The following is a 22,316-nucleotide window of genomic DNA, read 5'->3' as shown; positions in this document are numbered from 1 at the left end:
CTCTCCGTACCATCCCTCTGTGTCATCCCAGTGCACCAGCCCTGAGCATCTTGTATCATGCATTGAGCCTGGTCTGGCGATTCGTTTCACATATGATATTATATATGTTTCAATGCCATTCTCCAAATCATCCCACCCTTGCCCTCTCGCACAGTCCAAAAGACTGTTCTATACATCTGTGTCTCTTTTGCTGTCTCATATACAGGGTTATCATTACTATCTTTCTAAATTCCATATATGTTAGTATACTGTATTGGTGTTTTTCTTTCTGGCTTACTTCACTCTCTATAATAGGCTCCAGTTTCATTCACCTCATTATAACTGATTCAAATGTATTATTTTTAATGGCTGAGTAATACTCCATTGTGGCTTGTTTTTTAGATGTCCAAGTTTTATCAGTTCTTTGCTCACTGTAGGTATTATCCCCTTATCAGATATATTGTTTGCAAATATCTTCTCCCTTTCAGTAGGCAGCCTTTTCATTTTATTGGTAATTTCCTTCACTGAGCAATAGCTTTTCAGTTTGATGTACTCCCATTTGTTTATTTTTGTTTCCCTTGCCAGAGACATATCCAAAAAAACTATCAATACCAATGTTAAAGAGCATACTATGTTTTCTTCTAGAAGTTTTATGGTTTCAGGTCTTATACTTGTGTCCACGGTTTAAGAAAGTAATCCAGTTTGATTCTTTTGCATGTAGCTGTCCAGATTTCCCAACACCATTTAGTGGAAAGGGAAAAAGACAGCTTTTCCCCCCACTGTATATTCTTGCCTCCTTTGTCATAGATTAATTAACCATATAAGCATGGGTTTATTTCTGGGCTCTCTATTCTGTTCCATGGGCTTCCCAGGTGGCTCAGTGGTAAAGAATCCACCTGCCAATGCAGGAGATACAAGAGACACAGGTTCGATCCCTGGGTTGAGAAGATCCCCCAGACGAGGAAACAGCAACCCATTCCAGCATTCCTGCCTGGAAAATCCCATGGACAAAGGAGATTGGTACAGCCCATGGGGTCACAAAGAGCTGGACAAGGCTAAGCATGCATGCATTCCAGTCCACAGATCTATGTGTCTGTTTTTTTTTTTGACAATACTATATTGTTTTGACTATTGCAGCTTTGTAGTATAGCTTGAAATGAGGTAGCGTAATACATCAGGTTTTGCTCTTCTTTGTCAAGATAGTTCTGGCCATTCTGCCATCTTTTATGTCTCCACACAAATTTTAGAATTATTTGTTCTAGTCCCATAAAAAAAAATCATTGTTGGTATTTTGATAGGGATGGCATTGCCTCCATAGAATGCATAGCATAGTCTTTATTTTTAGTATAATCATTTTTAACAATATAAATTCTTCAAGTCCATGAGCACAGTGTATCTTTCCAACTTCTTCAATATCTTCAGTATCTTTCATTAGGTTCTTAGTTTTCAGAGTACAGGTCTTTTACCTCTTTAGTTAAATGCATTCTTTTTTATTCTTTTTGATCTGATGGTTAAGTGGGATTGTTTTCGTAATTTGTTTTCCTGATAGTCTGTTGTTAGTATATAGAAATGTGATAGGTTTCTGTATAATTTTGTATCCTGCAATTGTACTGTATTATTTCTAACAATTGCTTTTTTGGAAGTATCGTTAGGATTTTCTATAGATAGTAAGATGGTTATCTACAAAGAGAGACAATTTTGCTTCTTTTTGAATTTGGATTCCTTGCATTTCTTTTTCGTATCTGATTACTGTAGCTAGGGGTTCTAACACTATGTTGAATAAAAGTAGCAAGAGTGGCATCCTTGTCTTATTCCGAATTTTAGAGGGAATGCTTTCAGTTTTTCACCACTTAGTATGATGTTAGCTGTAGGCCTGTCATACATACCCTTTATTATGATGGGGTATGTTCCCATTTTGTTGAGAGGTTTTATCATAAATGGATGTTGAATACTGTTAAAAGCTTGTTCTGTACCTATTGAGATAATCATATGATTTTTATTCTTCAATTTGTTATCATGGTGTATCACATTGATTTCAAGATACTGAACCATCCTTGCATCTTTGAAATAAATCCCACTTGATCATGTGTATAATCCTTTCAATGTATTGTTGAATTCAGTTTGTTAAATTGTGATTTCTAAATCTATGTTCATTAGCTATAATGGTCTGTAATTTTCTTCATTTGTGATATCTTTGCTTTTTGTGTCAGGCTGATGTTGACCTACAGAATGAGTTTAGATGTGTTCCTTTTGCTGCAATTTTTGAAAGAGTTTTCTAAATGTTTGGTAGACTTGATCTGTGAAGCCTTCTGGTCCTAGACTTTTGTTTGTTGGAAGTTTTAAAACTTCAATTTTCCATATCATTAGTGGTAATTGTTCTGTTCATGTTTTCTATTTCTTCTTGGTTCAGTCTTGGGAGACTGTGCATTTCTAGGAATTTCCCTGTTTCTCTTAGTTTGTCCATTTTACTGGCATATAGTTGTTCATAGTAGTCTATTATGAACTTCGCATTTCTGTGTTATCTGTTTAATTTTTCCTTTTTTCTTATTTTATTGATCTGAGCCCGATTTTTTTTCTTGATCAGTCTGGATAAAAGTGATTAGCTTTGTTTATCTTATCAAAGAACTAGCTCTTAGTTTCATTGATCTTTTCTATTATTTCCTTATCTCTGATTCACTTATTTTTGCTCTCATTTTTAGGATTTCTTTCTTTCTACTAATTTTGGGTTTTGTTTTTTCTTTTCCTGGGTCCTTTGGGTGTAATGTTTGTTTGATATTTTTCTTGTTTCCTGAGGTAAAATTCTATTACTATAAACATTCCTCTTAGAACTGCTCTTGCTGGATCCCATAGAGTTTGAATCACTGTGTTTTCATTTTTAATTGTCTTCAAGTATTCTTTTTCTCCAAGTATTTTTTTTATTTCCTCTTTGGTTTCTTCAGTAATCCATTGTTTAGTAGCATATTGTTTAGCCTTCAAGTGTTTGTGTTTTTTGGATTTTTTTTTTCTTATAGTTGATTTCTAGCCTCATAACATTCTGGTTAGAAAAAACGCTTGACATGAATTCAATTTTTCTTAAATTTACTGAGGCTTGTTTTATGCCCAGCATGTGATCTGTCCTGGAGAATGTGCTGTGTCCACTTGGAAAGAATGTGTATTCTGCTGTTTTTGGACAGAATGTTCTATATATGTCAATTAAGCCCAATTAGGTGTAATGTGTTGTTTAAGACCAGTGTTTCCTCCCTGATTTTCTGTCTGGATGATCTGTCCATTGAGGTTAAGTGTGGTGTTAAACTCTCCTACTATTATTGTGTTACTATCAATTTCTTGCTTCATGTCTATTAATATTTGTCTTATATATTTAGGTGCTCCTATGCTGGGTGCATATACATTTAAAATTGTTGTATCTTCTCGGATTAATTCCTTTATCATTAAGTAATGTCTTTGTCTCTTACAGTTTTTGTTTTAAAGTCTATTTTCTCTGATATAAGTATTGCTATCCCAGCTTCCCTCTCATTTCTATTTGCATGGAATAACCTTTCCCATCCCTTCACTTTCTATTTTTGTCTTTAGAGCCACACTGAGTCCCCTGTAGGCAGTATGTATATATGGGTTTTGTTTTGTTATCCATTCAGCCACTCTGTGTCTTTTGACTGGAGCATTTAGTCCATTTCCATTTAATTATTGATAGGTATGTACTTACTGCCATTTTGTTAATTTTCAGTTGTTTTTGTACTTCTCTTCTGTTCTTTTGCTTTCATCCCTTATGATTTGATTAGTATCTTTTGTGTTATATTTGGATTCCTTTCCCTTTGTGTGCATCTAGTATAGGTTTTCTGGTTTACGATTATCATAAGGTTTGTATGTAATAATCAGTATATATCTACATGATTATTTTAAGTTGCTCATCTCTTAAGTAGAAATGCATTTTAATAACCCTACATTTTTATGCCCCCTCCGACAGTTACTGTTTTGACATATTTTATACCTCTGTTTTGAAATCCCTTATTGTGGTTATGGGTGATTTTATTCCTTTTGTAATCCTCCTCATAGCTTTATATGTGATTGGTTTAGTACCCTTACTGTGTATTTGCCTTTACCAATGAGATTTCTCCTTTCATAATTTTCATATTTCTTCTTATAACCTTTTTTTTGGCTTGGAGAAGCCCCTTAAACATTTCCTTTAAAGCAAACCTGGTGGTGATGAACTCTTTTAGCTTTTGTTTATCTGTAAAACTTTCTATTTCTCTATCAAATCTGAGTGAAAGCCTTGTTTAGGATTCTTGGTTGTCGGTTTTTCCCTTTTACCACTTAAAATGGGAATTTCCTTGTGTGCAACATTTTGCTTTTCCCTAGCTGCTTTTAATATTCTCTCTTTATCTTTAATTTTTGCCATTTTAATTACAATGTCTTAGTGTGGTCCTCTTTGGGTGGATCCTGTGGGAACTCTCTGTGCTTGCTGAACCTGGATATCTGTTTCTTTCCCCAAGAATCTCTGCAATTGTAATTATCATTCCACTTGTGGGCCACCCACTCCAAGGTATGGATCTTGATTATACTGTGTCTGCCCCTCTGTCTTCTTATGGTTCCTTCTCTATATCTTCAATAGTATAATATTCTTTCTGCTAGTCTTCTGATCTTTCTCAATAGCTGCTCTGTAAACAGTTGTAATTTTGGTGTGTCCATGGAAGGAGGTGAGCTCAGGGTTTCCTACTTCACCATCTTGGCCATCAACCTGAACCTATTTATTTTCAAATGGGCATTGGTATATATTTTGCTGACTGTGTTTTACTTAGATGTATGTATATAAGTATTCCCTAGTGGAAGTATGAAACAAACCAACTGAATAATAAAGACTCATAACTATTTAAATGAACTTCATCCCAACAGGATGCATATTTAGAAGTATAATCCTCAAAAAGGTATTAAAAACAACACTTACAGGAGAAATAAAGGGGAAATTATTCAATGACAGTGAGTCCTTTTTTCTCATTCACAACACTATCATAGATAAAACTTATGTCTTTGCACTCATACGGTTTGATGGATAAAAAGTAAGCATTCTTTAATGCAAAATAAGACCACAATGAGATATCATTACACATCCACAAGGATGAATTACATTAAAAAGACAGACCATAAGAAGTGTTGGCAAGTATGCAGAAACACTGGAAGTGCTAGTGGGACTATAAATGGTACAACCACTTTGGAAAAAAGTTTCATGATTCATTATAAAATTAAACATCATTCACCATATGACCCAGCAATTCCACCCCTAGGTATTTACCAAAGAAAAATAAAAACACATGTCTATACAAAGACTTGTACATGGATATTCATAATAGTTTTGTTGGTGACAGCTGAAAACTGGAAGTAACTCAAATATCCAGCAACAGGTGAATGGATAAACAAATTGTGTTATATGCATACAATACTACTCAGATAAAAAGGAAACTACTGATTTATACAATATGGATCAATATCAAAAACCTTACACTGAGCAAAACAAGGAAGATACAAAAAGAGTATATAATGTATGATTCCATTTATAAGAAATTCTAGAAAAGAGAAAACTAATTTATGGTGACAAAAATAGAGCAGCGGTTGCCTCAGGGAAGGACCTGACTGCATAGGAACATGAGGACCCCTTTAGAGTCATGAGATGTTTTGTATCTGTAAAAAGTATATAAATATGTATATGTAAATATAAATGTATGTATATGTATAATATGTATATATATATGTATAAATTCACTGAACTGAGAATTAAGTATTCATACAGATTAACAGATTTTCAAATGACTAACTGAACTACCCAAAAATTAAATTTACCTTGTGGGAGGGTAGAGGTTAATCTACAGGTTAAGACACCATTTGGCATGTTGAGTGGATTGACACATTAAATGGGTAGTTGAAGTAGATGATCTTTAATCTCCTTCCCAATCATGAGATACTCTGACCACCATTTATAGAGAATATCACTTTCATCCTAAAACGGCCCATTTGTATATTTTTTTTAATCTGGGAAGTTTTACTATCTTGGCTTATAATAACAGTCAGAAAAATACACTGCAGGTCAGGGTCCCCTATATCCATGGTTCTTTAAAGTAATAAAGACGATATGAATCAAATACTATATCCCGAGAAAGATCTTACCAGCTGTGCAGCCAAGACACTTGAGAACTCACTATTCATGGCATATGGGAGTGCTGTTTGTGCTCTTGAACCATATGTAGTCTGGAACCTCTTCTTTATCTCATTCAGAAAATTAAAGGCTCGTGAACGCTCAAAATCCTGAGGAGATGAATACAGAGTTAACACTAAACAAAAATTATATGGATGATTAAAAACAACCAAAAGAACAGATAATATTTACTGAGCAATGATTCTACAAGGAGGAACTGACCTCATTTTACAGATAAAGAAACAAAGGCTCTAAAAAGAAACTAACTTGCCAAAAGCAAAACTAGTAAATGAAAGAGCTGAGTCGAATCCAAATGTTAGATTACTGCCAACTAAGATAACAATACCTACGCTAGCATCTTAAGAGCAGGAACTGGGTTTTACTCCAACCATATCTTTCACAGGATCTATTAGAAAGCCCAGCACAAGAAGATGCTTGAGAAATCCATTGTAATAGTACAGTCTTTCACACACAAAGATAACACTATTGACATAAACTTTTAATTAACGTTTTTCAGTAGTGGAGGTATATTTGAAAAGATCAAGGAATGTACTCTTGTCTAGTTCCAGTCAAAAACTGTGTGTATGTGTATAACCTATACACAAAAGTACAATTATAGCTTAAGAAATGTAAGACTCAACTCTGACCAACCCAAATTTAGTGCTATTCCTCACCTACTCTCAGCACTTTCACATCAGTCATTTCAGATATAACTGGATTTTTTAAATAATTTTAGAAAATACTGTGAAACCAGGGAATATAAGTCATTGTGATAATCACTGTGGTTGCCACACATCTCCAATTCACCTAAGATGAGTAGTCCAAGCCAAGAATTCTTAAAGTTGGGTCAACGGTCCAAATTCAAGGGGCCAATGTATTTGGATTAAAAAAAAAATTTCATTATTATTTTCACCAAACTTTAACTCAAATTTCAACTGTGAATGTAGTAACAAAATAGAGTAGCATTAAACAGTATCTGGGACTCTGTCACCAAGAGAAGTCTTTTTTGCATATATCATCAGTTACAGACATCTCTCAAAATATCATTAATACTTATCACCACATCAAAACTATGTTTATTAAACCCATGACTATATCTTGTTATTAGTGAATTCATAAAGAAGCATATATTACTAAATCAATATTTAAACTACTTTGAACACTGTGAAAGTCACTCAGTTGTGTCTGACTCTGCGACCCCATGGACTGTAGCCTGCCAGGCTCCTCTGTCCATGAAATTCTCCAGGCCAGAATACTGGAGTGGGTAGCTGTTCCCTTCTCCAGGGGATCTTCTCAACTCAGGAATCAAACCCAGGTCTCCTGCATTGCAGGCAGATTCTTTATCACCTGAGCCACCAGGGAAGCCCTGAATACTGAATTTCAATGTAACTGGTATTACTAGGTTGGTGCAAAAGTAATTTTGATTTTGCATTGTTGAACTTTGCCATTTGATATTGAGATACATTTTTAAATACATGTGGTTATGTTACATATCATTTTAATGTGCATTTCTTGTTTTATGATTTTTGCTAATTATTACTTGCTAACTATATGTATTTTAGACTATGGAAATGATATTAGGCAAAAAGCAAATCTGAGTGATTTTCTTATTTGAGTTCAATATAGGTCATAGCTGCAGAGACAACTCACAACATCAACAATGTGTTTGGCCCACGAACTGCTAACAAATGCACGGTGCAGCGGTGGTTCAAGAAACTTTTCAAAGAAATCAAGTCTTGACAATAAGAACCACGGTGGCTGGCCATCAGAAGTTGACAATAACTAACTGAGAGCATCATCAAAGCTGATCCTCTTACAACTACATGAGAAGTTACCCAAGAACTCAATGTTGATCATTCTGCGGGTCATTTGGTAATTGAGGGAAATTGATAAGGTGAAAAAGTTTGATAAGTGGTTGCCTACTGTTGTTGTTGAGTCAGTCAGTTGTGTCCAACTATTTGCAACTCCATGGACTGCAGCATGCCAGGCTTCCCTGTCCTTCACCATCTACCAGAGCTTGCTCAAAATCATGTCCATTGACTCAGTAATGCCATACAACCATCTTGTCCTCTGTCATCCCCTTCTCCTCCTGCCTTCAGTACTTTCCAGCATCAGAGTCTTTTCTAATGAGTTGGCTCTTTGCATTAGGTGGCCAAACTATTGGAGCTTCATCATCAGTCCTTCCAAAGAATAGTCAGGGATGATTTCCTTTAGGATTAACTGGTTTGATCTCCTTGCAGTCCAAGGGACTGTCAAGAGTCTTTTCCAACACCACAGTTCAAAACCATCAATTCTTCGGTGCTCAGCTTTCTTCACAGTCCAACTCTCACATCCATACAAGACTACTGGAAAAACCATAGCTTTGACTATATGGACCTTTGTGGGCAAAGTAATGTCTCTGCTTTTTAATGTCTAGGTTGGTCATATTTTCTCTTCCAAGGAGCAAGCACCTTTTAATTTTATGGCTGCAGTCACCGTCTGCAGCAATTTTGGAGCCCAAGAAAACAAACTCTGTCACTCTTTCCATTGTTTCCCCATCTATTTGCCATGACATAATGGAACAGATGCCATGATCTTCTTTTTTTGAATGTTGAGTTTTAAGTCAGGTTTTTCACTCTCTTCTTTCATCTTCATCAAGAAGTTCTTTAGTTCTTTGCTTTCTGCCATAAGGGTGGTGTCATCTGTATATCTGAGGTTATTGATATTTATCCCAGCAATCTTGATTCCAGCTTGTTCTTCATCAAGTCTGGCATTTTGCATGATGTACACTGCATGTAATTAAATAAACAGGGTGACAATATACAGCTTTGACATACTGCTTTCCCAATTTGAAACCAGTCTATTGTTCCATGTCCTGTTCTAAGTGTTGCTTCTTGACCTGCATACAGGTTCTGCAAGAGGTAATTAAGGTGGTTTAGTAGTCCCATCTTTTTAAGAATTTTCCACAGTTTGTTGTGATTCACAGAGTCAAACGTTTTAGTGTAGTCCATGAAGCAGAAGTTGATTTTTTTTTTAATTCTCTTGCTTTTTCTATGATCCAACAGATGTTGGCAATTTGATCTCTCTGGTTCCTCTGCCTTTTTTAACTCCATCTTGAACATCTGGAAGTTCACAGTTCATGTACTATAGAAGTCTGTCTGGCTTGGAGAATTTTGAGCATTACTTTGCTAGCATGTGAAATGAGTGCAATTGGGCAGTAGTCTGAACATTCTTTCGCATTGCCCTTCTTTGGCACTGAAATGAAAACTGATCTTTTCCAGTCCTGTGGCCACTGCTGAATTTTTTAAATTTGCTGGCATATTGAATGCAGCATTTTAACAGCATCATCTTTCAGGATTTGAAATAGCTCAGCTGGAATTCCATCACCTGCACTCTTTGTTCATAGTGATGTTTCCTAAGGCCCACTTGACTTTGCCCTCTAAGATGTATGGCTCTAGGTGAGTGATCAAACCATTGCGGTTATCTGTGTCATGAAGATCTTTTTGTATAGTTCTTCTGTGTACTCTTGCCACCTCTTCTTAGTATCTTCTACTTCTGTTAGGTGCATACTGTTACTGTCCTTATTGTGCTCATCTTTGTGTGAAATGTTCCCTTGGTATCTAATTTTCTTGAAGAAATCTCCAATCTTTCCTATTGTATTGTTTCCTTCTATTTCTTTGCATTGTTCACTTAGAAATCTTTCTTATCTCTTGTTGCTATTCTTTGGAACTCTCCATTCAGATGGGTATATCATTCCTTTTCTCCTTTGCCTTTTGCCTTTTTCTCAGTTATTTGTAAGGCCTCCTCAGACAAGCTCTTTTCCTCCTGAGCTGATCACAAATCAAAAAAAGATAACCATTTTGAAGTGTTATCTTCTCTTATTCTACACAACAACAACAAACCACTTCTTGGTTGGATTGTGATGTGCGACAAAAATTGGATTTTCCACAACAACCAGCTCAGTGGTTGAACTGAGATGAAGCTCCAAAGCACCTCCCCATGCCAAACTTGCACCAAGAAAAAAAAAAAAGGTATTAATCACTGTTTGGTTGTCTACTGCCCATCTGATCCACTACAGCTTTCTGAATCTTGGCAAAACCATTAACATCTGAGAAGTGTGCTCAGCAAATTAAGGAGATGCACCAAAAACTGCAATGACTGCAGCTTGCATCAGTCAACAAAAAGGGCCCAGTTCTTCTCTGCAACAATGCCCGGCCACTTGTCATATAACCAAAGCTTCAAAAGTTGAATGAATTGGGCTATGAAGTTTTGCCTCATCTGCCATATTCACTTGACCTCTTGCAAACTGACTACCACTTCTTCAAGCACCTCAACAACTTTTTGCAGGGAAAATGCTTCCATGACCAGCAGCACACAGAAAAAGCTTTCCAAGAGTTCATCAAATCCTAAAGCACAGATTTTTTTTTTTGCTACAGGAATAATCAAGCTTATTTCTCATTGGCAAAAATGTATTGATTGTAATGGTTCTTATTTTGATTAATAAAGATGTATTTGAGCCTAGATTTAAAATTCAGGGTCCAAAACTGCTATTACTTTTGCAGCAACCTAATAAAATCATGCATTTAAAAAATTCTGGGAGTGATCCATGAGCAGCAAAGAGGTCTGTGATACAATAAACGTTAAGAACCACTACCTATGGCAATCATGCCAATTCCATGGCTCTTGTCTGTGATCAATTTAAAAATAAGTACATAACCTAGTCCTAGCCATAAGGCATGAAAAGTCCACTTTGAAAGTGGGAGAAGGGAAAGGTGTGCCTCTGGGGAGTTTCCTCATTCCTGCAGGAAGAGACTTGAGAAGACATAGCCCCTCTTTTTTGGACACAAATAAATAAGCACATAGCTCTTTGAAACCATAAGGGAAATGTGTCCAAGAAGAAGTCGACACTAGGATTGCAGAGAGGAGAGAGGACCTTGATGGCACTGTTAAGGTATTGAGCATTTTGCATCAAACTACAAATGCTCAAAAACAACCTACCAATGTAAACTATGGGTTTACAAAGTTGATTATAATGTGTTGTGATTTTGTTTTCCCAAAGTCCACATACATTAAAAAATTCACTAACTACTGATTAAAGGAGTGAAATCATCTATTTACTATTTCAGATAAATTTTGAGGGTCTGATACTGAAGAATCATAATAATGAACACCAATTCTCACTATACAATAAATTAAGTGTAGAAGTTATAATAAATGGTTCATCTAAAACTCTACAAAACCAAACTGATTTGCATATACCCAGATATCAACTTTTTCTGTGATTTGCTGCTTTATATGACAAATGCAAAGCATAAAAAACAATTTTGAGCTATAGAAAGTTATATTTGCGTCAACTTTACCCATCACAGATACAGATAATTAAGAACTAACTCTACTAATGTTACACACAGTTAAAGAGCAACATGTCCTCAAATTACTTACATCATCAGTGATACAAAGATATACAATCCTGTCTTGGCAGATGTAATGAAACAGATAACTGTAGAATAAAAGATATAAAACTTACTGTGGTTATGAGCAATATCTCTTTCACTTCTATCTTCTATCTATGTATAAGAAACTTTAGAACTGCCAACATGACCATATTATTTACAAATACTGTCTACTTTCCCTCTCGCCTATATACCTATTTCTCTCAAGTCAAACTTGATAGAAATAAATAAGAAATTAAAACAAGGTCTTTATCCTATCTAAATAGTGCAACATCATGCACATTATTCATAAAAATAATATCTAAGAAAGCATACTTGGACTGTTTTTGCTTTGCTGCACGACATGCCGGATCTTAGTTCCCTGACCAGGGACTGAACCCAGGCCCCAGCAGGGAAAGCACTGAATCCTAACCACTGGATTGCTAGCGAAGTCTCAGATTCTTAAGGTTTGAACAAGAGATGACATCTGAAGGACACATAATTAAGATAAACACCCAAATGGGCCACACAGAGCAAACATTTTTTTCTACCAGATACTCAACAATGACATATATTTGGCATCGACTCGGAGCCAGTTACTGGGTTAGGTGCTGAGGATACAAATAAGCAAAATCATCAGTCCATGCCTTCAGAGAATGAAAGTGTAGGCAACTGTGGAACTGCATAGTAAGGAGGATGATAAAGAGTTAGAGGGGAGGGGAAGAGTTAAAGGCAATACATGGTGCTATAAGGATATAGAAGAGACACCTATATCTATATAGAGGAGTTTGGCAAAGGGTAACTGGAGGACATCCCGGAGCACATGTCTGAGCTGAACCTGAAGACCAAGTAAGAGATGGCAAGAACAAGTGAAGACCAACAGGCTTAAGGGCTTCGAGATAAAACAGCGCATACTGGGTTTGAAAGTAAAATTAATTAACATGGCTAAAGTATAGAATGTACAGAACAAAAATAAATGGCTTCCACAAAGGAGGCTGTAAGTAAGCAAATACTTTCAAATCTTGTATAAGGTTTTCAAGTCTCACTATATCTATATAATCCTAAGATCAACGATCAAGCATCAAACGGTCTTAGCAAGGGGAGTGTGATCAGAACTGCCACAGAAAAGGATGCTTTGGCTAGAGTATGAGAATTAATCAAAAGGAGGAGCAGGCAGGAGACTACTAAGTAGCACACTGAAGGAAACAAACTAAAGTACTATGGACAACGAAGAAGGAACAGATAAAAGAACTTGAGGACTGGCTATTGGGGTTGAGGCAGAGAGATAATTTGATTTTGCTTCCCAGATTTCTACTCTGGGCAAGTAGATACACAAGAGTAGCTGCTGAATTGTATCATTAATGTTCACATAGAGGTTTGATATGAATTATAAGGAGGTGTTGGAACTCAAATGTCTTCCTCCACCACTCTGAAACTGTTCACATCAACTCCACCAATCATTTCCACACTCCACATCCAGTGGCTCTCTCTGACACATTTGATACTGCTGACCACTTCCTTCCTCTAGAAACTGCTCTCTCTTCACTAGATTTTTTGACACCAGGCTTGCCTGGTTTATATGGTAATCTCTTTCCCTCTCTGTTGATGCTTTCCAGCATCCTCAGCCCCCTGCTTTTCTCACAAAGATTCCTTGGAGGGTGGCACCCACTTTCATGTTTTGCTGCTGATACCTGTTTTCAGCTAATACAATTACACTGATTTCCAAATCTAAATCTGACCTATCTCCTAGGCTCAAGGCCTGAACATGCTACTGTTGGCTAGACATATCTAACTAGACATACCATAGACAAACACAGCAGGTGCAAAAATAGAAGTCATCATTCCCCCTACAAAATTTGTTTCTACTAAACCACACTTTTTGCCTTTTCATACTTTTCATGGGGTTCTCAAGGACTTTGGAAGTTCTTTGGAAGGACGGATGCTGAAGCTGAAACTCCGATACTTTGGCCACCTGATGCAAATAACTGACTCATTGGAAAAGACCCTGATGCTGGGAAAGATTGAAGGCAGGAGGAGAAGGGGACAATATAGGATGAGATGGTTGGATGGCATCACCAACTTGATGTCCATGAGTTTGAGCAGGCCCCAGGAGTTGGTAATAAAACACGGGAGAATGACATTCTAACATGTATACTATCATGTGAATTGAATCGCCAGTCTATGTCTGACGCAGGATGCAGCATGCTTGGGGCTGGTGCATGGGGATGACCCAGAAAGATGTTATGGGGAGGGAGGTGGGAGGGGGGTTCATGTTTGGGAATGCATGTAAGAATTAAAGATTTTAAAATTTAAAAAATAAAAAACTAAAAAAAATATAAAATAAAAAATAAAACACGGAAGCCTGGTGTGCTGCAGTACATTGGGTTGCAAAGAGTCAGACATGACTGAGTGACTGGACTGAACTGAAACCACACTTAGAATTGATGCTTTCGAATTGTGGTGCTGGAGAAGATTCTTGAGAGTTCCTTGGACAGCAAGGAGATCAAACCAGTCAATCTTAAAGGAAATCAATCCTGAATACTCATTTAAAGTACTGATGCTAAAGATGAAGCTCCAATACTTTGGCCACCTGATGCAAACAGCTGACTCCTCGGAAAAAAACTGATGCTAGGAAAGATTGAAGGCAGAAGAAGAGGTCGACAGAGAGTGAGATGGTTGGATGACTTCACTGATTCAATGGATGTGAACTTGGGCCAACTCCAGGAGACAATGAGGGACAGGGAACCTGGCATGCTGCAGTCCACTGGGTCACAAAGAGTCAGACACAACTTGGTGACTGGACAACAACAACAAAACCACACTTGGGAGTACCTTGGCACAAAGACCATAGGAGGTAATGAGGTATGGTTGCTGCCATCAAGGAGCCTATAGTCAGGGGACAGAGACAAAAAAGGAAGATTGCAATTATAACACAGTGTCAGAAGTGCTATAATGAATAAATACAGGATACTATGCTGCTGCTAAGTCACTTCAGTCATGTCCGAGTCTGTGCAACCCCACAGATGGCAGCCTACCAGGCTCCCCTGTCCCTGGGATTCTCCAGGCAAGAACACCGGAGTGGGTTGCCATTTCCTTCTCCAATGCATGAAGGTGAAAAGTGAAAGTGAAGTCGCTCAGTCATGTCCTACCCTCAGCGACCCCATGGACTGCAGTCTTCCAGGCTCCTCCATCCATGGGATTTTTCCAGGCAAGAGTACTAGAATGCGGTGCCATTGCCTTCTCTGACAAGATACTATGGAGACACATAAAAAGGGGGCACCTGGCACAGTCTTGGAGTTTTCAGGGGTTTCTAGAAGAGGAAACATAAGCTCAGGAAGACAAACTCAAATTTTGAAAAAGTAACAGCTATTGCAGAGGCTAAAAAGAGAGAACGAACCCAGAATTGATATGCACATAGCTAAGTATGGCTGAAGAACAAAACTGAGGGCTCAAGTAATGAGAGATGGGGCCAGAAGAGGCAAATCTTGAAGAATTTTTCAAGCTGAGTTAAGAAACTTTACCCTGAGTACCTGGTGAAGGAAGGGACATTATTAGAATCGCCCTTTTAGAAGGATTAAAGTGAAAATTAGAAAGTATTCCATTTGGGACATGTAAAAAGAGCAAAAATGTACCAGGGGACCTAGGAGGGGAAGGACATTCCAAGATGCAAGATCAAAAATATATATATACCAAAGCTTAAAATAACATAGATTGGTCTGGGAATGACAAAGATATCTATAGAGACAAAGATGGAAAAGTCAGAAATAGACAAAATAATGAAGGCTTAGTTTGGGTTTTAAGCAAGAAAGTATAATCTTAGGAATGTTAAATACAGATTTAAGGAGGGATCAACTAGAAGCAGAAAGACCAGTTGTGGTTTAGTCGCTCAGTCATGTCCAACTGTTTGCAACACCATGGACTGTAGCCCACCAGGCTCCTCTGTCCATGGAATTCTCCAGGCAAGAATGCTGGAGTGGGTTGTCATTTCCTTCTCCAGGAGACATTCCTGACCCAGGGATCAAACCTGTGTCTCCCGTGCTGCAGGTGATCTGCATTGCAGATGGATTCCTTACTGACTGAGCCACCAAGGGAGCCGAAAAACCAGTTAGGAGGAGGTCATTAGGAATGAGAAACAATGAATGTCTGAGCAAACACTATGATGAATGTGGAGAGAGGAGACTAAAATACCTCTTGTAGCAGAATGGCAAAGATTTGGTGAAGAAGTCAAATGTGATTCTGAAGTTTTAAGCTTAGCCAGCTGAATGACTGGTGATGCTATTAATGAAAGAAATAGCAAGAAGAAGGTCAGATTTCAGGAAAAAATTATTTTCATACAGTAAAATGGAACTTTTTCTTTTGGTATACAGTGATAACACTGGAAAAGACCCTGATGTTGGGAAAGATTGAAGGCAGGAGGAGAAGGGAATGACAGAGGATGATGGTTGGATGGCATCACCAACTCAATGGACATGAGTTTGAGTAAGCTCCGGGAGTTGGTGATGGACAGGGAAGCTTGGCATGCTGCAGTCCATGGGGTCACAAAGAGTCGGAAATGACTGAGTGAAGTGAACTGACTGAAATAAAAGATATGTTTGATTGGGATAATGGAACATGATTATAGGAAAGAAACCAAGGTAGAAGCTTAAAAAGAAAGAAACAACTCAGTGACGGATACTTACTCCAAATGAGACCAGGTAGGACTGGGTAAGGATGTAGGTAGAAAGACACAGCAGATAAGTAACATTGCTTTCTTGCAGTATAACCACATTTTCATTGGATTACATAGCCAACTTCCCTTAGAGTTAGATATGGCTATGTGATAAGTTCTGCCTGATAAAATGTGAGTGGAAGGTATATATCCTGCTTCCCAGTCTTGCCTCTAAAAAGATGACACATGCTTTCCCTGAGCATTTTCCTGGGAACTGACTAGAAACACGATCGTTAAGCCCAGCAAATTTTTTAAGAAACCCTAAAGCCATACTCACGAGCAACCAGAGTCATTTAACCCCTAGGTAATTTCTCAGACCCTAAACTACACCAGAGAGTAGTAGACTATGGAACCTGTGCAGTTCCCAAAGATGACAAACTCACTAATACCCATTTTGGACGTGGCCACAGAGGATAATGTACCAGGAGGAGCCTCTGGGAGAACAAAGGGAGAAAAGATGAAGAAATTCTTCATGCAAAGCAGAACCACTCCTGGGTCAGAACAGGAGTCTCTGAAATTACTGTGTGGTAGTTATTTGAATACTGCTGGGAAGCAGTGACATCTGCATGTCAATAGGCCACAGGAGTCATCTCTGGGTATGACGGAGAGGACTGTATCACCCAGACTGTCTGGACCTGGAGCTGGACAAAGCGATCAGATAAATCTTTGGGGCCACTTCCTGCAGAGAGGAAGTGTGTTTTTTGGGAAGAAGAGCACATCCAAATATTTTGGAGGCCCAGAAGAGTAGACTAGAAGATTGTGAGCTATCTCCTGATACCCTAGAATTTCTTCCAGAGTAATGGAGTTCTAGCTGAGCACATGGCTACATAGCTAGAAATGACAAATTTTAGTCTCCATTTCCAGCTAGGTTAGCTGCATAATGATGTAGTGAACAATACTATCAGCCACTTCTGGAATGTGCCTTAAAAAATACCAGAGCTGAAGAAGCTGCCTTGGCCAGAATTCCAAGGCACTAACTGAAACTGGCAGAGCCACTCCAACAGTCCCGAAGTCTTCACCTCTGGGCTATCTCATAAATTAACACTGTCTTTTAGGGTCTCTCTGTTGCAGTAGCTTACACTAAATCCTAAATGATATAAGGAGTTAGTTCTGGAAACCAACAAGGACCTCCTACTGAGATAGGGTCTAAGGAAATTAGGATGAGTTAGGTAGCAAAAGATTTTTAAGTATTAAGGAGGAAGGCTGAGGCAATATTTATGATTACTAAGATTTCCCACCTATGCCCCCTTCAATTCATTCTCCAATCAGCCACAACAGTGATCTTTCTAAAGCAAAACCTTACCATGTCACACCCCAGCTGGAAACGTTCAATGCCTTCCCATTGCCCACTGCGTAATGTACAACCCCTTAACATGGCCTATGAGGCCCTATAGGACTTCTCTTCTGTCAATCTCTCTAGCTTTATTTTCATGACGTTGTGCACCAGTCACAGAGAATCACCCGAAGTTCACTAAATATGCATTATGAGCTCATGTCTCCATACTTCTCTACCAGCTGTTCCTTCTACCTGCAATACCACCCCCTACCCACTACTTTCTACTCTCTACTGTGATTATCTATGAATTTGACCATCTCCTTCATTAAACTATAACCTCCATTAAACAACGAGGACAAATACTGAGTAATTTCATGTATCTCCAGCACCACCAAAGTGTCTGGTGACAGTTAAGTGCTCAGTAAATATTTACAGAAAGAATGAACAAATAATTATTATTTATCATAACTATATCAAGTTTCACATATCCTAGAGCTCTATAGCAGAATCACTTTTATATCTAACATTTCCATATTGTTCTTTAAAATACAAGTAACACTTAGGTGACAGAATAAAATAATTTTTAGCTAAATTTAAAATTAATAGAACCAGACATTTTCTAAGCTGGTAAAGATTATTGTTCTGTCAGCTTATTAAAATTATCTACTGAGAAGCTTGCTTTTCTAGTTTTCTACTGTTCTGAGTATAATAATACAATTCATTTCTTTTACCCGCTACCCACACAAAGCAGAACTCACTTGCCATGTGAGTACGTTAGTTTGTTATTTTCAGAAGGTATCTTAGCCAGAATCTGCTCTGTCACCTCCAGGAAGTTGCCTCCACACCAAGCATGTTTGGCAAGGATAGTGGTTCCCCTGGCAACAACAGCAAAAAGAATGGCCATGGCTTCAATCTATCAAAAAGAAAAAAAAAAAAAAGAAACATAAGATTTAGAATATTTCTTTGATATAACCTTTCAAAAGTAACTTACTATCTATCATTTACCAACATCCATCCATCCATCCATGACAATATTGACCAAGGCACTGTAAGAGTAAACAGAACAGACTTAACAAGGTCACAGTCTTGTACAAGCCTAAAACATACTGATGTGCATTCAAATACAGAGACAAATCAAATGGATACACATATATATATATATATACTTTTATGTATATGTGTGTATACAATGCAATGCATATGATACATACATACACACATAATTACATTGATAGATAGGTTGCATTTGCAAATTATACAGCACAAATTGATTATCACCCTCTGAAAAGCAATGACCATAGATGGCAAAGGGACAGAAAGAGTCTTCATTCTTTAATGAAGTGATCTCATCTTGAAAATTTATCCTAGGGAAATAGTTCAATAAAAGTTAGATTCTAGATTTACAAATACATGTATTATCAATAATAATAGCCCATATGTATTAAGTACTTACTATATGCCAGGCACAATTTTAAACACTTCACATTTATTAACTCATTTAATCCTTACATCAATTAAATTAATACACTACTATGACATTTACAGTAAAATGAGGAAACTTAAGGATAGATGACTTACATAATTTATCCAGAATTACAGAACTAAAATTACAGTGACAAAAGTTGTGATTTAAACTGAGGAAGTATGATTCTAGTACCCACAATTTTATCTCTACACTGTATACTGCCTCTACTATGAAGGCATTAACCATCACAGGAACAAAGTGAAAACAACCCAAATCTTCCACAAGAGAGGAATGGTTCTATAAATTATTGTAAGATCTTTTATAAACAAAATATTTCAAAAACAGTACAGCATGAGTTTAAGACTATAGTAATACCTGGGAGATACTGTAGGTTCAGTTCTAGACTACCACAATAAAGCAAATATAACAATAAAACAAGTAACATGAGCTTTTTGCTTTCCCAATGTATACAGAAGATATGTTTATAATATGCTATAGTCTACTAAGTGTGCAATAGCATTATATCTTATATCAATATTCATGTCTTAAATAAAAAATACTTAATTGCTAAAAAATGCTAACCATCATGGAGCCTTCAGCAAGTCATAATCGTAACATCCGAGATGACTGATCACAGATCACCATAACAAATAAAATGAAAAAGTTTGAAATATTGCAAGAATTATTAAAATGTTACACAGAGACATGAAATGTAGAAAATATTACTGGAAAAGTGATGCTGATAGACCTGTTCAATGCAGGGTTGCTACAAACCTTTGATTTGTTAAAAAAAAAAAAAAAGCAAAATCCATGAAGCACAATAAAGCATACTTCAATAAAAAGAGGTTTGTGTGTATTTTCCTCATATTTATGAATTTATACTATCTTTCCCCACAGAACAGTCAGGTTTCTCTTATTTAATGCCATAAACTTATAAAAGGGATGAACAAATGTCTTCCTATTCTTCAGCTAATTCTTCAACCTAATGTTATTTGTTAACATGCTCCATTTCATCCAATAAGCCAGAGTCATCCTGGGTGGCAGAGTGAGAATCCCTTATTAAAAATTCAAATCCCTGGTACAATCTCCTGAAATTCTGTTCAAGTACGCCTGAGGTAGGGTCCTGAAATATACATTTAAGCCAACCCAGTCTGGATGCAGGTGATTCACAGGACCACATTTTGTGAAACGCAGCAATTATATTGAGGTGAGGGATTCCCTCTTGGAATGTCCTTGGTAAGAAGGATAGTATACAGAAGTGCTCATCTGTCTTTTGAGCTGAACTCCTCTTGAGGTCTCTTCATTTCACTCTCTAGATGAAAGTGTTTCAAGGGTTGTGTTCTCAGCCATCTTCTTTCTGGATTTCTCCAAACACATAAGTAGTAGCATGTCTTAATTTCCAAATGACTCTCTCATACATCATATCCCTTGATTCTAAAAGCCTCAACTGGCAGAGGAATAGGACGGGAGACCACTTTCTCCCCCACAAATTCATCAAAAGATCATTTGAATGCTGAGCAACTTCCACAAAACAACTTCTGAACGCTGGCAGAGGACACCAGGCACCCAGAAAGGCAGCCCATTCTCTTCGAAAGGAGGTAGGACAAAATATAATAGACAAAAAGAGAGACAAGAGTCTGGGACAGAGACCCATCCCGGGGAACCAGGCCTGAATGCCCTGAGGGCAATCTGAGGGAGCTAAGGTGAGACAGCAAGCCAAACCATGGGGTAGCCAGAAAGAGAGCAAAAAAGAGAGAGAGAGAACTTTCCCACAAAAAGCTCTAACCTGAGGCACAGCCTGGGCAGCTTCACAGAACAAAGAACTGAATGATCACCAAAGGAGTGCTGGCTGGCTGCGGACCGGCCCCTCACCCACTGGAGGCAGAGAGGCAGGCATGCAACAGCCATAGCCCAAAGGCGAGGGGCCATCTCAGTCCCAGAGACAGCATCCTCCACCAAACTGTGAGCAGGCTCCCAGATGCTAACCACGTCTTCCTGGGATCCTGGATGGTTGACATCTGCCAGGAGGGTCCCAGTCAGAGGAGACATATGGCACAACTGCAACGGTGCTCTTGCAGTGCACCTGGGAAACCAAGGTGCCAGGACCAGGGAGGAGATTAAGATGAACAGCCCACATGGGACAGTGCGCTCACTAAAAACCTGGTCACCTGAGCTGCTCGGACCTGGGAAGGGCACAAAACGCACGCCCAACCAAGTCTGTGCCTTTGTGGAGTACCCGAAAACCTGAACCTGAGCAGCTTAGACCTGGGAAGTTCACAAAAACGCAGGGCCCACTTTGGACAGTTCCCCTGCAGAGCAACCTGGAGCCTGAGCAGTATAGACTGGGAAAGCACAGGCCATCGTGAGCTGGGGCAAACCCCATGTGGTCTATACACTGCGAGCACTCCCCAAACATGGCAGTGATATTTGTTTGCCGTGTTCCTCCCTCCCCACAACACAACTGAACAAGTGAGCCTAAAGAAGTGACCACCTTCGCCCGCTTCTGTCGGCAGAAATTACACTGAAGAGACTTGAAGCCAAAATAAAGAAAGAACAAGGAGCCACTCTAAAAGTGACAGGTGCAACAGATTAAAACCTTTAGTTAGCATTGCCTAAGCACTGGAAGGGGCCTATAGACCTTGAGAAGAAGTATAAGCTGGAACAAGGACTATCTGAAACTGAACTGACCCCACACTGCCCTCAGCAGCTCCAGACAAATTCCTAGATATATTTTACTATAACATTTTTTAACTTTTTTAAAATTTGTTTTATTTTTAAATTATTTATTACTCCCTTTTCATTTTTATAATCTACTATCACCTTGCAAAACAAGACTATTTTTAAAGCAAATTTCACATATATTTTTCATAATTTTTGTTATTTTGTTTTGTATTCTTAATATTGTATTATTGAGAGTCTAACCTCTACTCTAAATTTTTAATCTTTGCTTTTTGGTATTTGTTATCAATTTTGCACCTTTAAGAATCTAATCTTCAGTACCCATTTTTACTTAGGGGTGTGATTACTGGCTTGATTCCTCTCTCCCCTTTTGACTCTCCTTTTTTTCCCACAGGTCACCTCTATCTCCTCCCTCCCCCTTCTCTTCTCTACCCAACTTTGTGAATCTCTTTGGGCATTCCAGGCTGTGGTGAGCACATAGGGAATTGATTACTGGCTAGATGGCTCTCTCCGCTTTTGACTCCCTCCCTTCTCCTCCTGGTCACTTCTGTCTCCCTCATCCCTCTTCTCTTCTCCATGCAACTCTGTGAACCTCTCTGGGTGTCCCCCACTGTGGA

At 38.0% G+C, this 22,316-nt stretch overlaps 1 protein-coding gene across 4 annotated transcripts in view; it reads right to left on the bottom strand.

The window, feature by feature from the left end:
- Nucleotides 1-22,316, bottom strand: part of VAMP7 (vesicle associated membrane protein 7) — an 86,196-nt gene that overhangs the window by 55,296 nt on the left and 8,584 nt on the right. For 3 of the 4 annotated variants that reach the window (XM_012106120.5, XM_012106119.5, XM_012106121.5), the window contains exons 2-4: nt 18,314-18,468; nt 11,582-11,639; nt 6,133-6,270 (exon numbers count right to left, since the gene is read on the bottom strand). In XM_012106120.5, coding sequence (XP_011961510.1) covers nt 6,133-6,270; nt 11,582-11,639; nt 18,314-18,459 — 342 coding nt within the window. In that variant the 5' untranslated portion in view covers nt 18,460-18,468. Of the gene's footprint in view, nt 1-6,132; nt 6,271-11,581; nt 11,640-18,313; nt 18,469-22,316 lie in introns of those variants that run through there. The other variant, NM_001166204.1, reaches the window with a different exon arrangement.

This window comes from Ovis aries, chromosome X, assembly GCF_016772045.2.
Source record: "Ovis aries strain OAR_USU_Benz2616 breed Rambouillet chromosome X, ARS-UI_Ramb_v3.0, whole genome shotgun sequence".
Taxonomy (NCBI): Eukaryota; Metazoa; Chordata; class Mammalia; order Artiodactyla; family Bovidae; genus Ovis; species Ovis aries.
The sequence above is the reverse complement of the archived record's forward strand: the minus strand, read 5'-3'. Positions and strand labels throughout refer to the sequence as shown.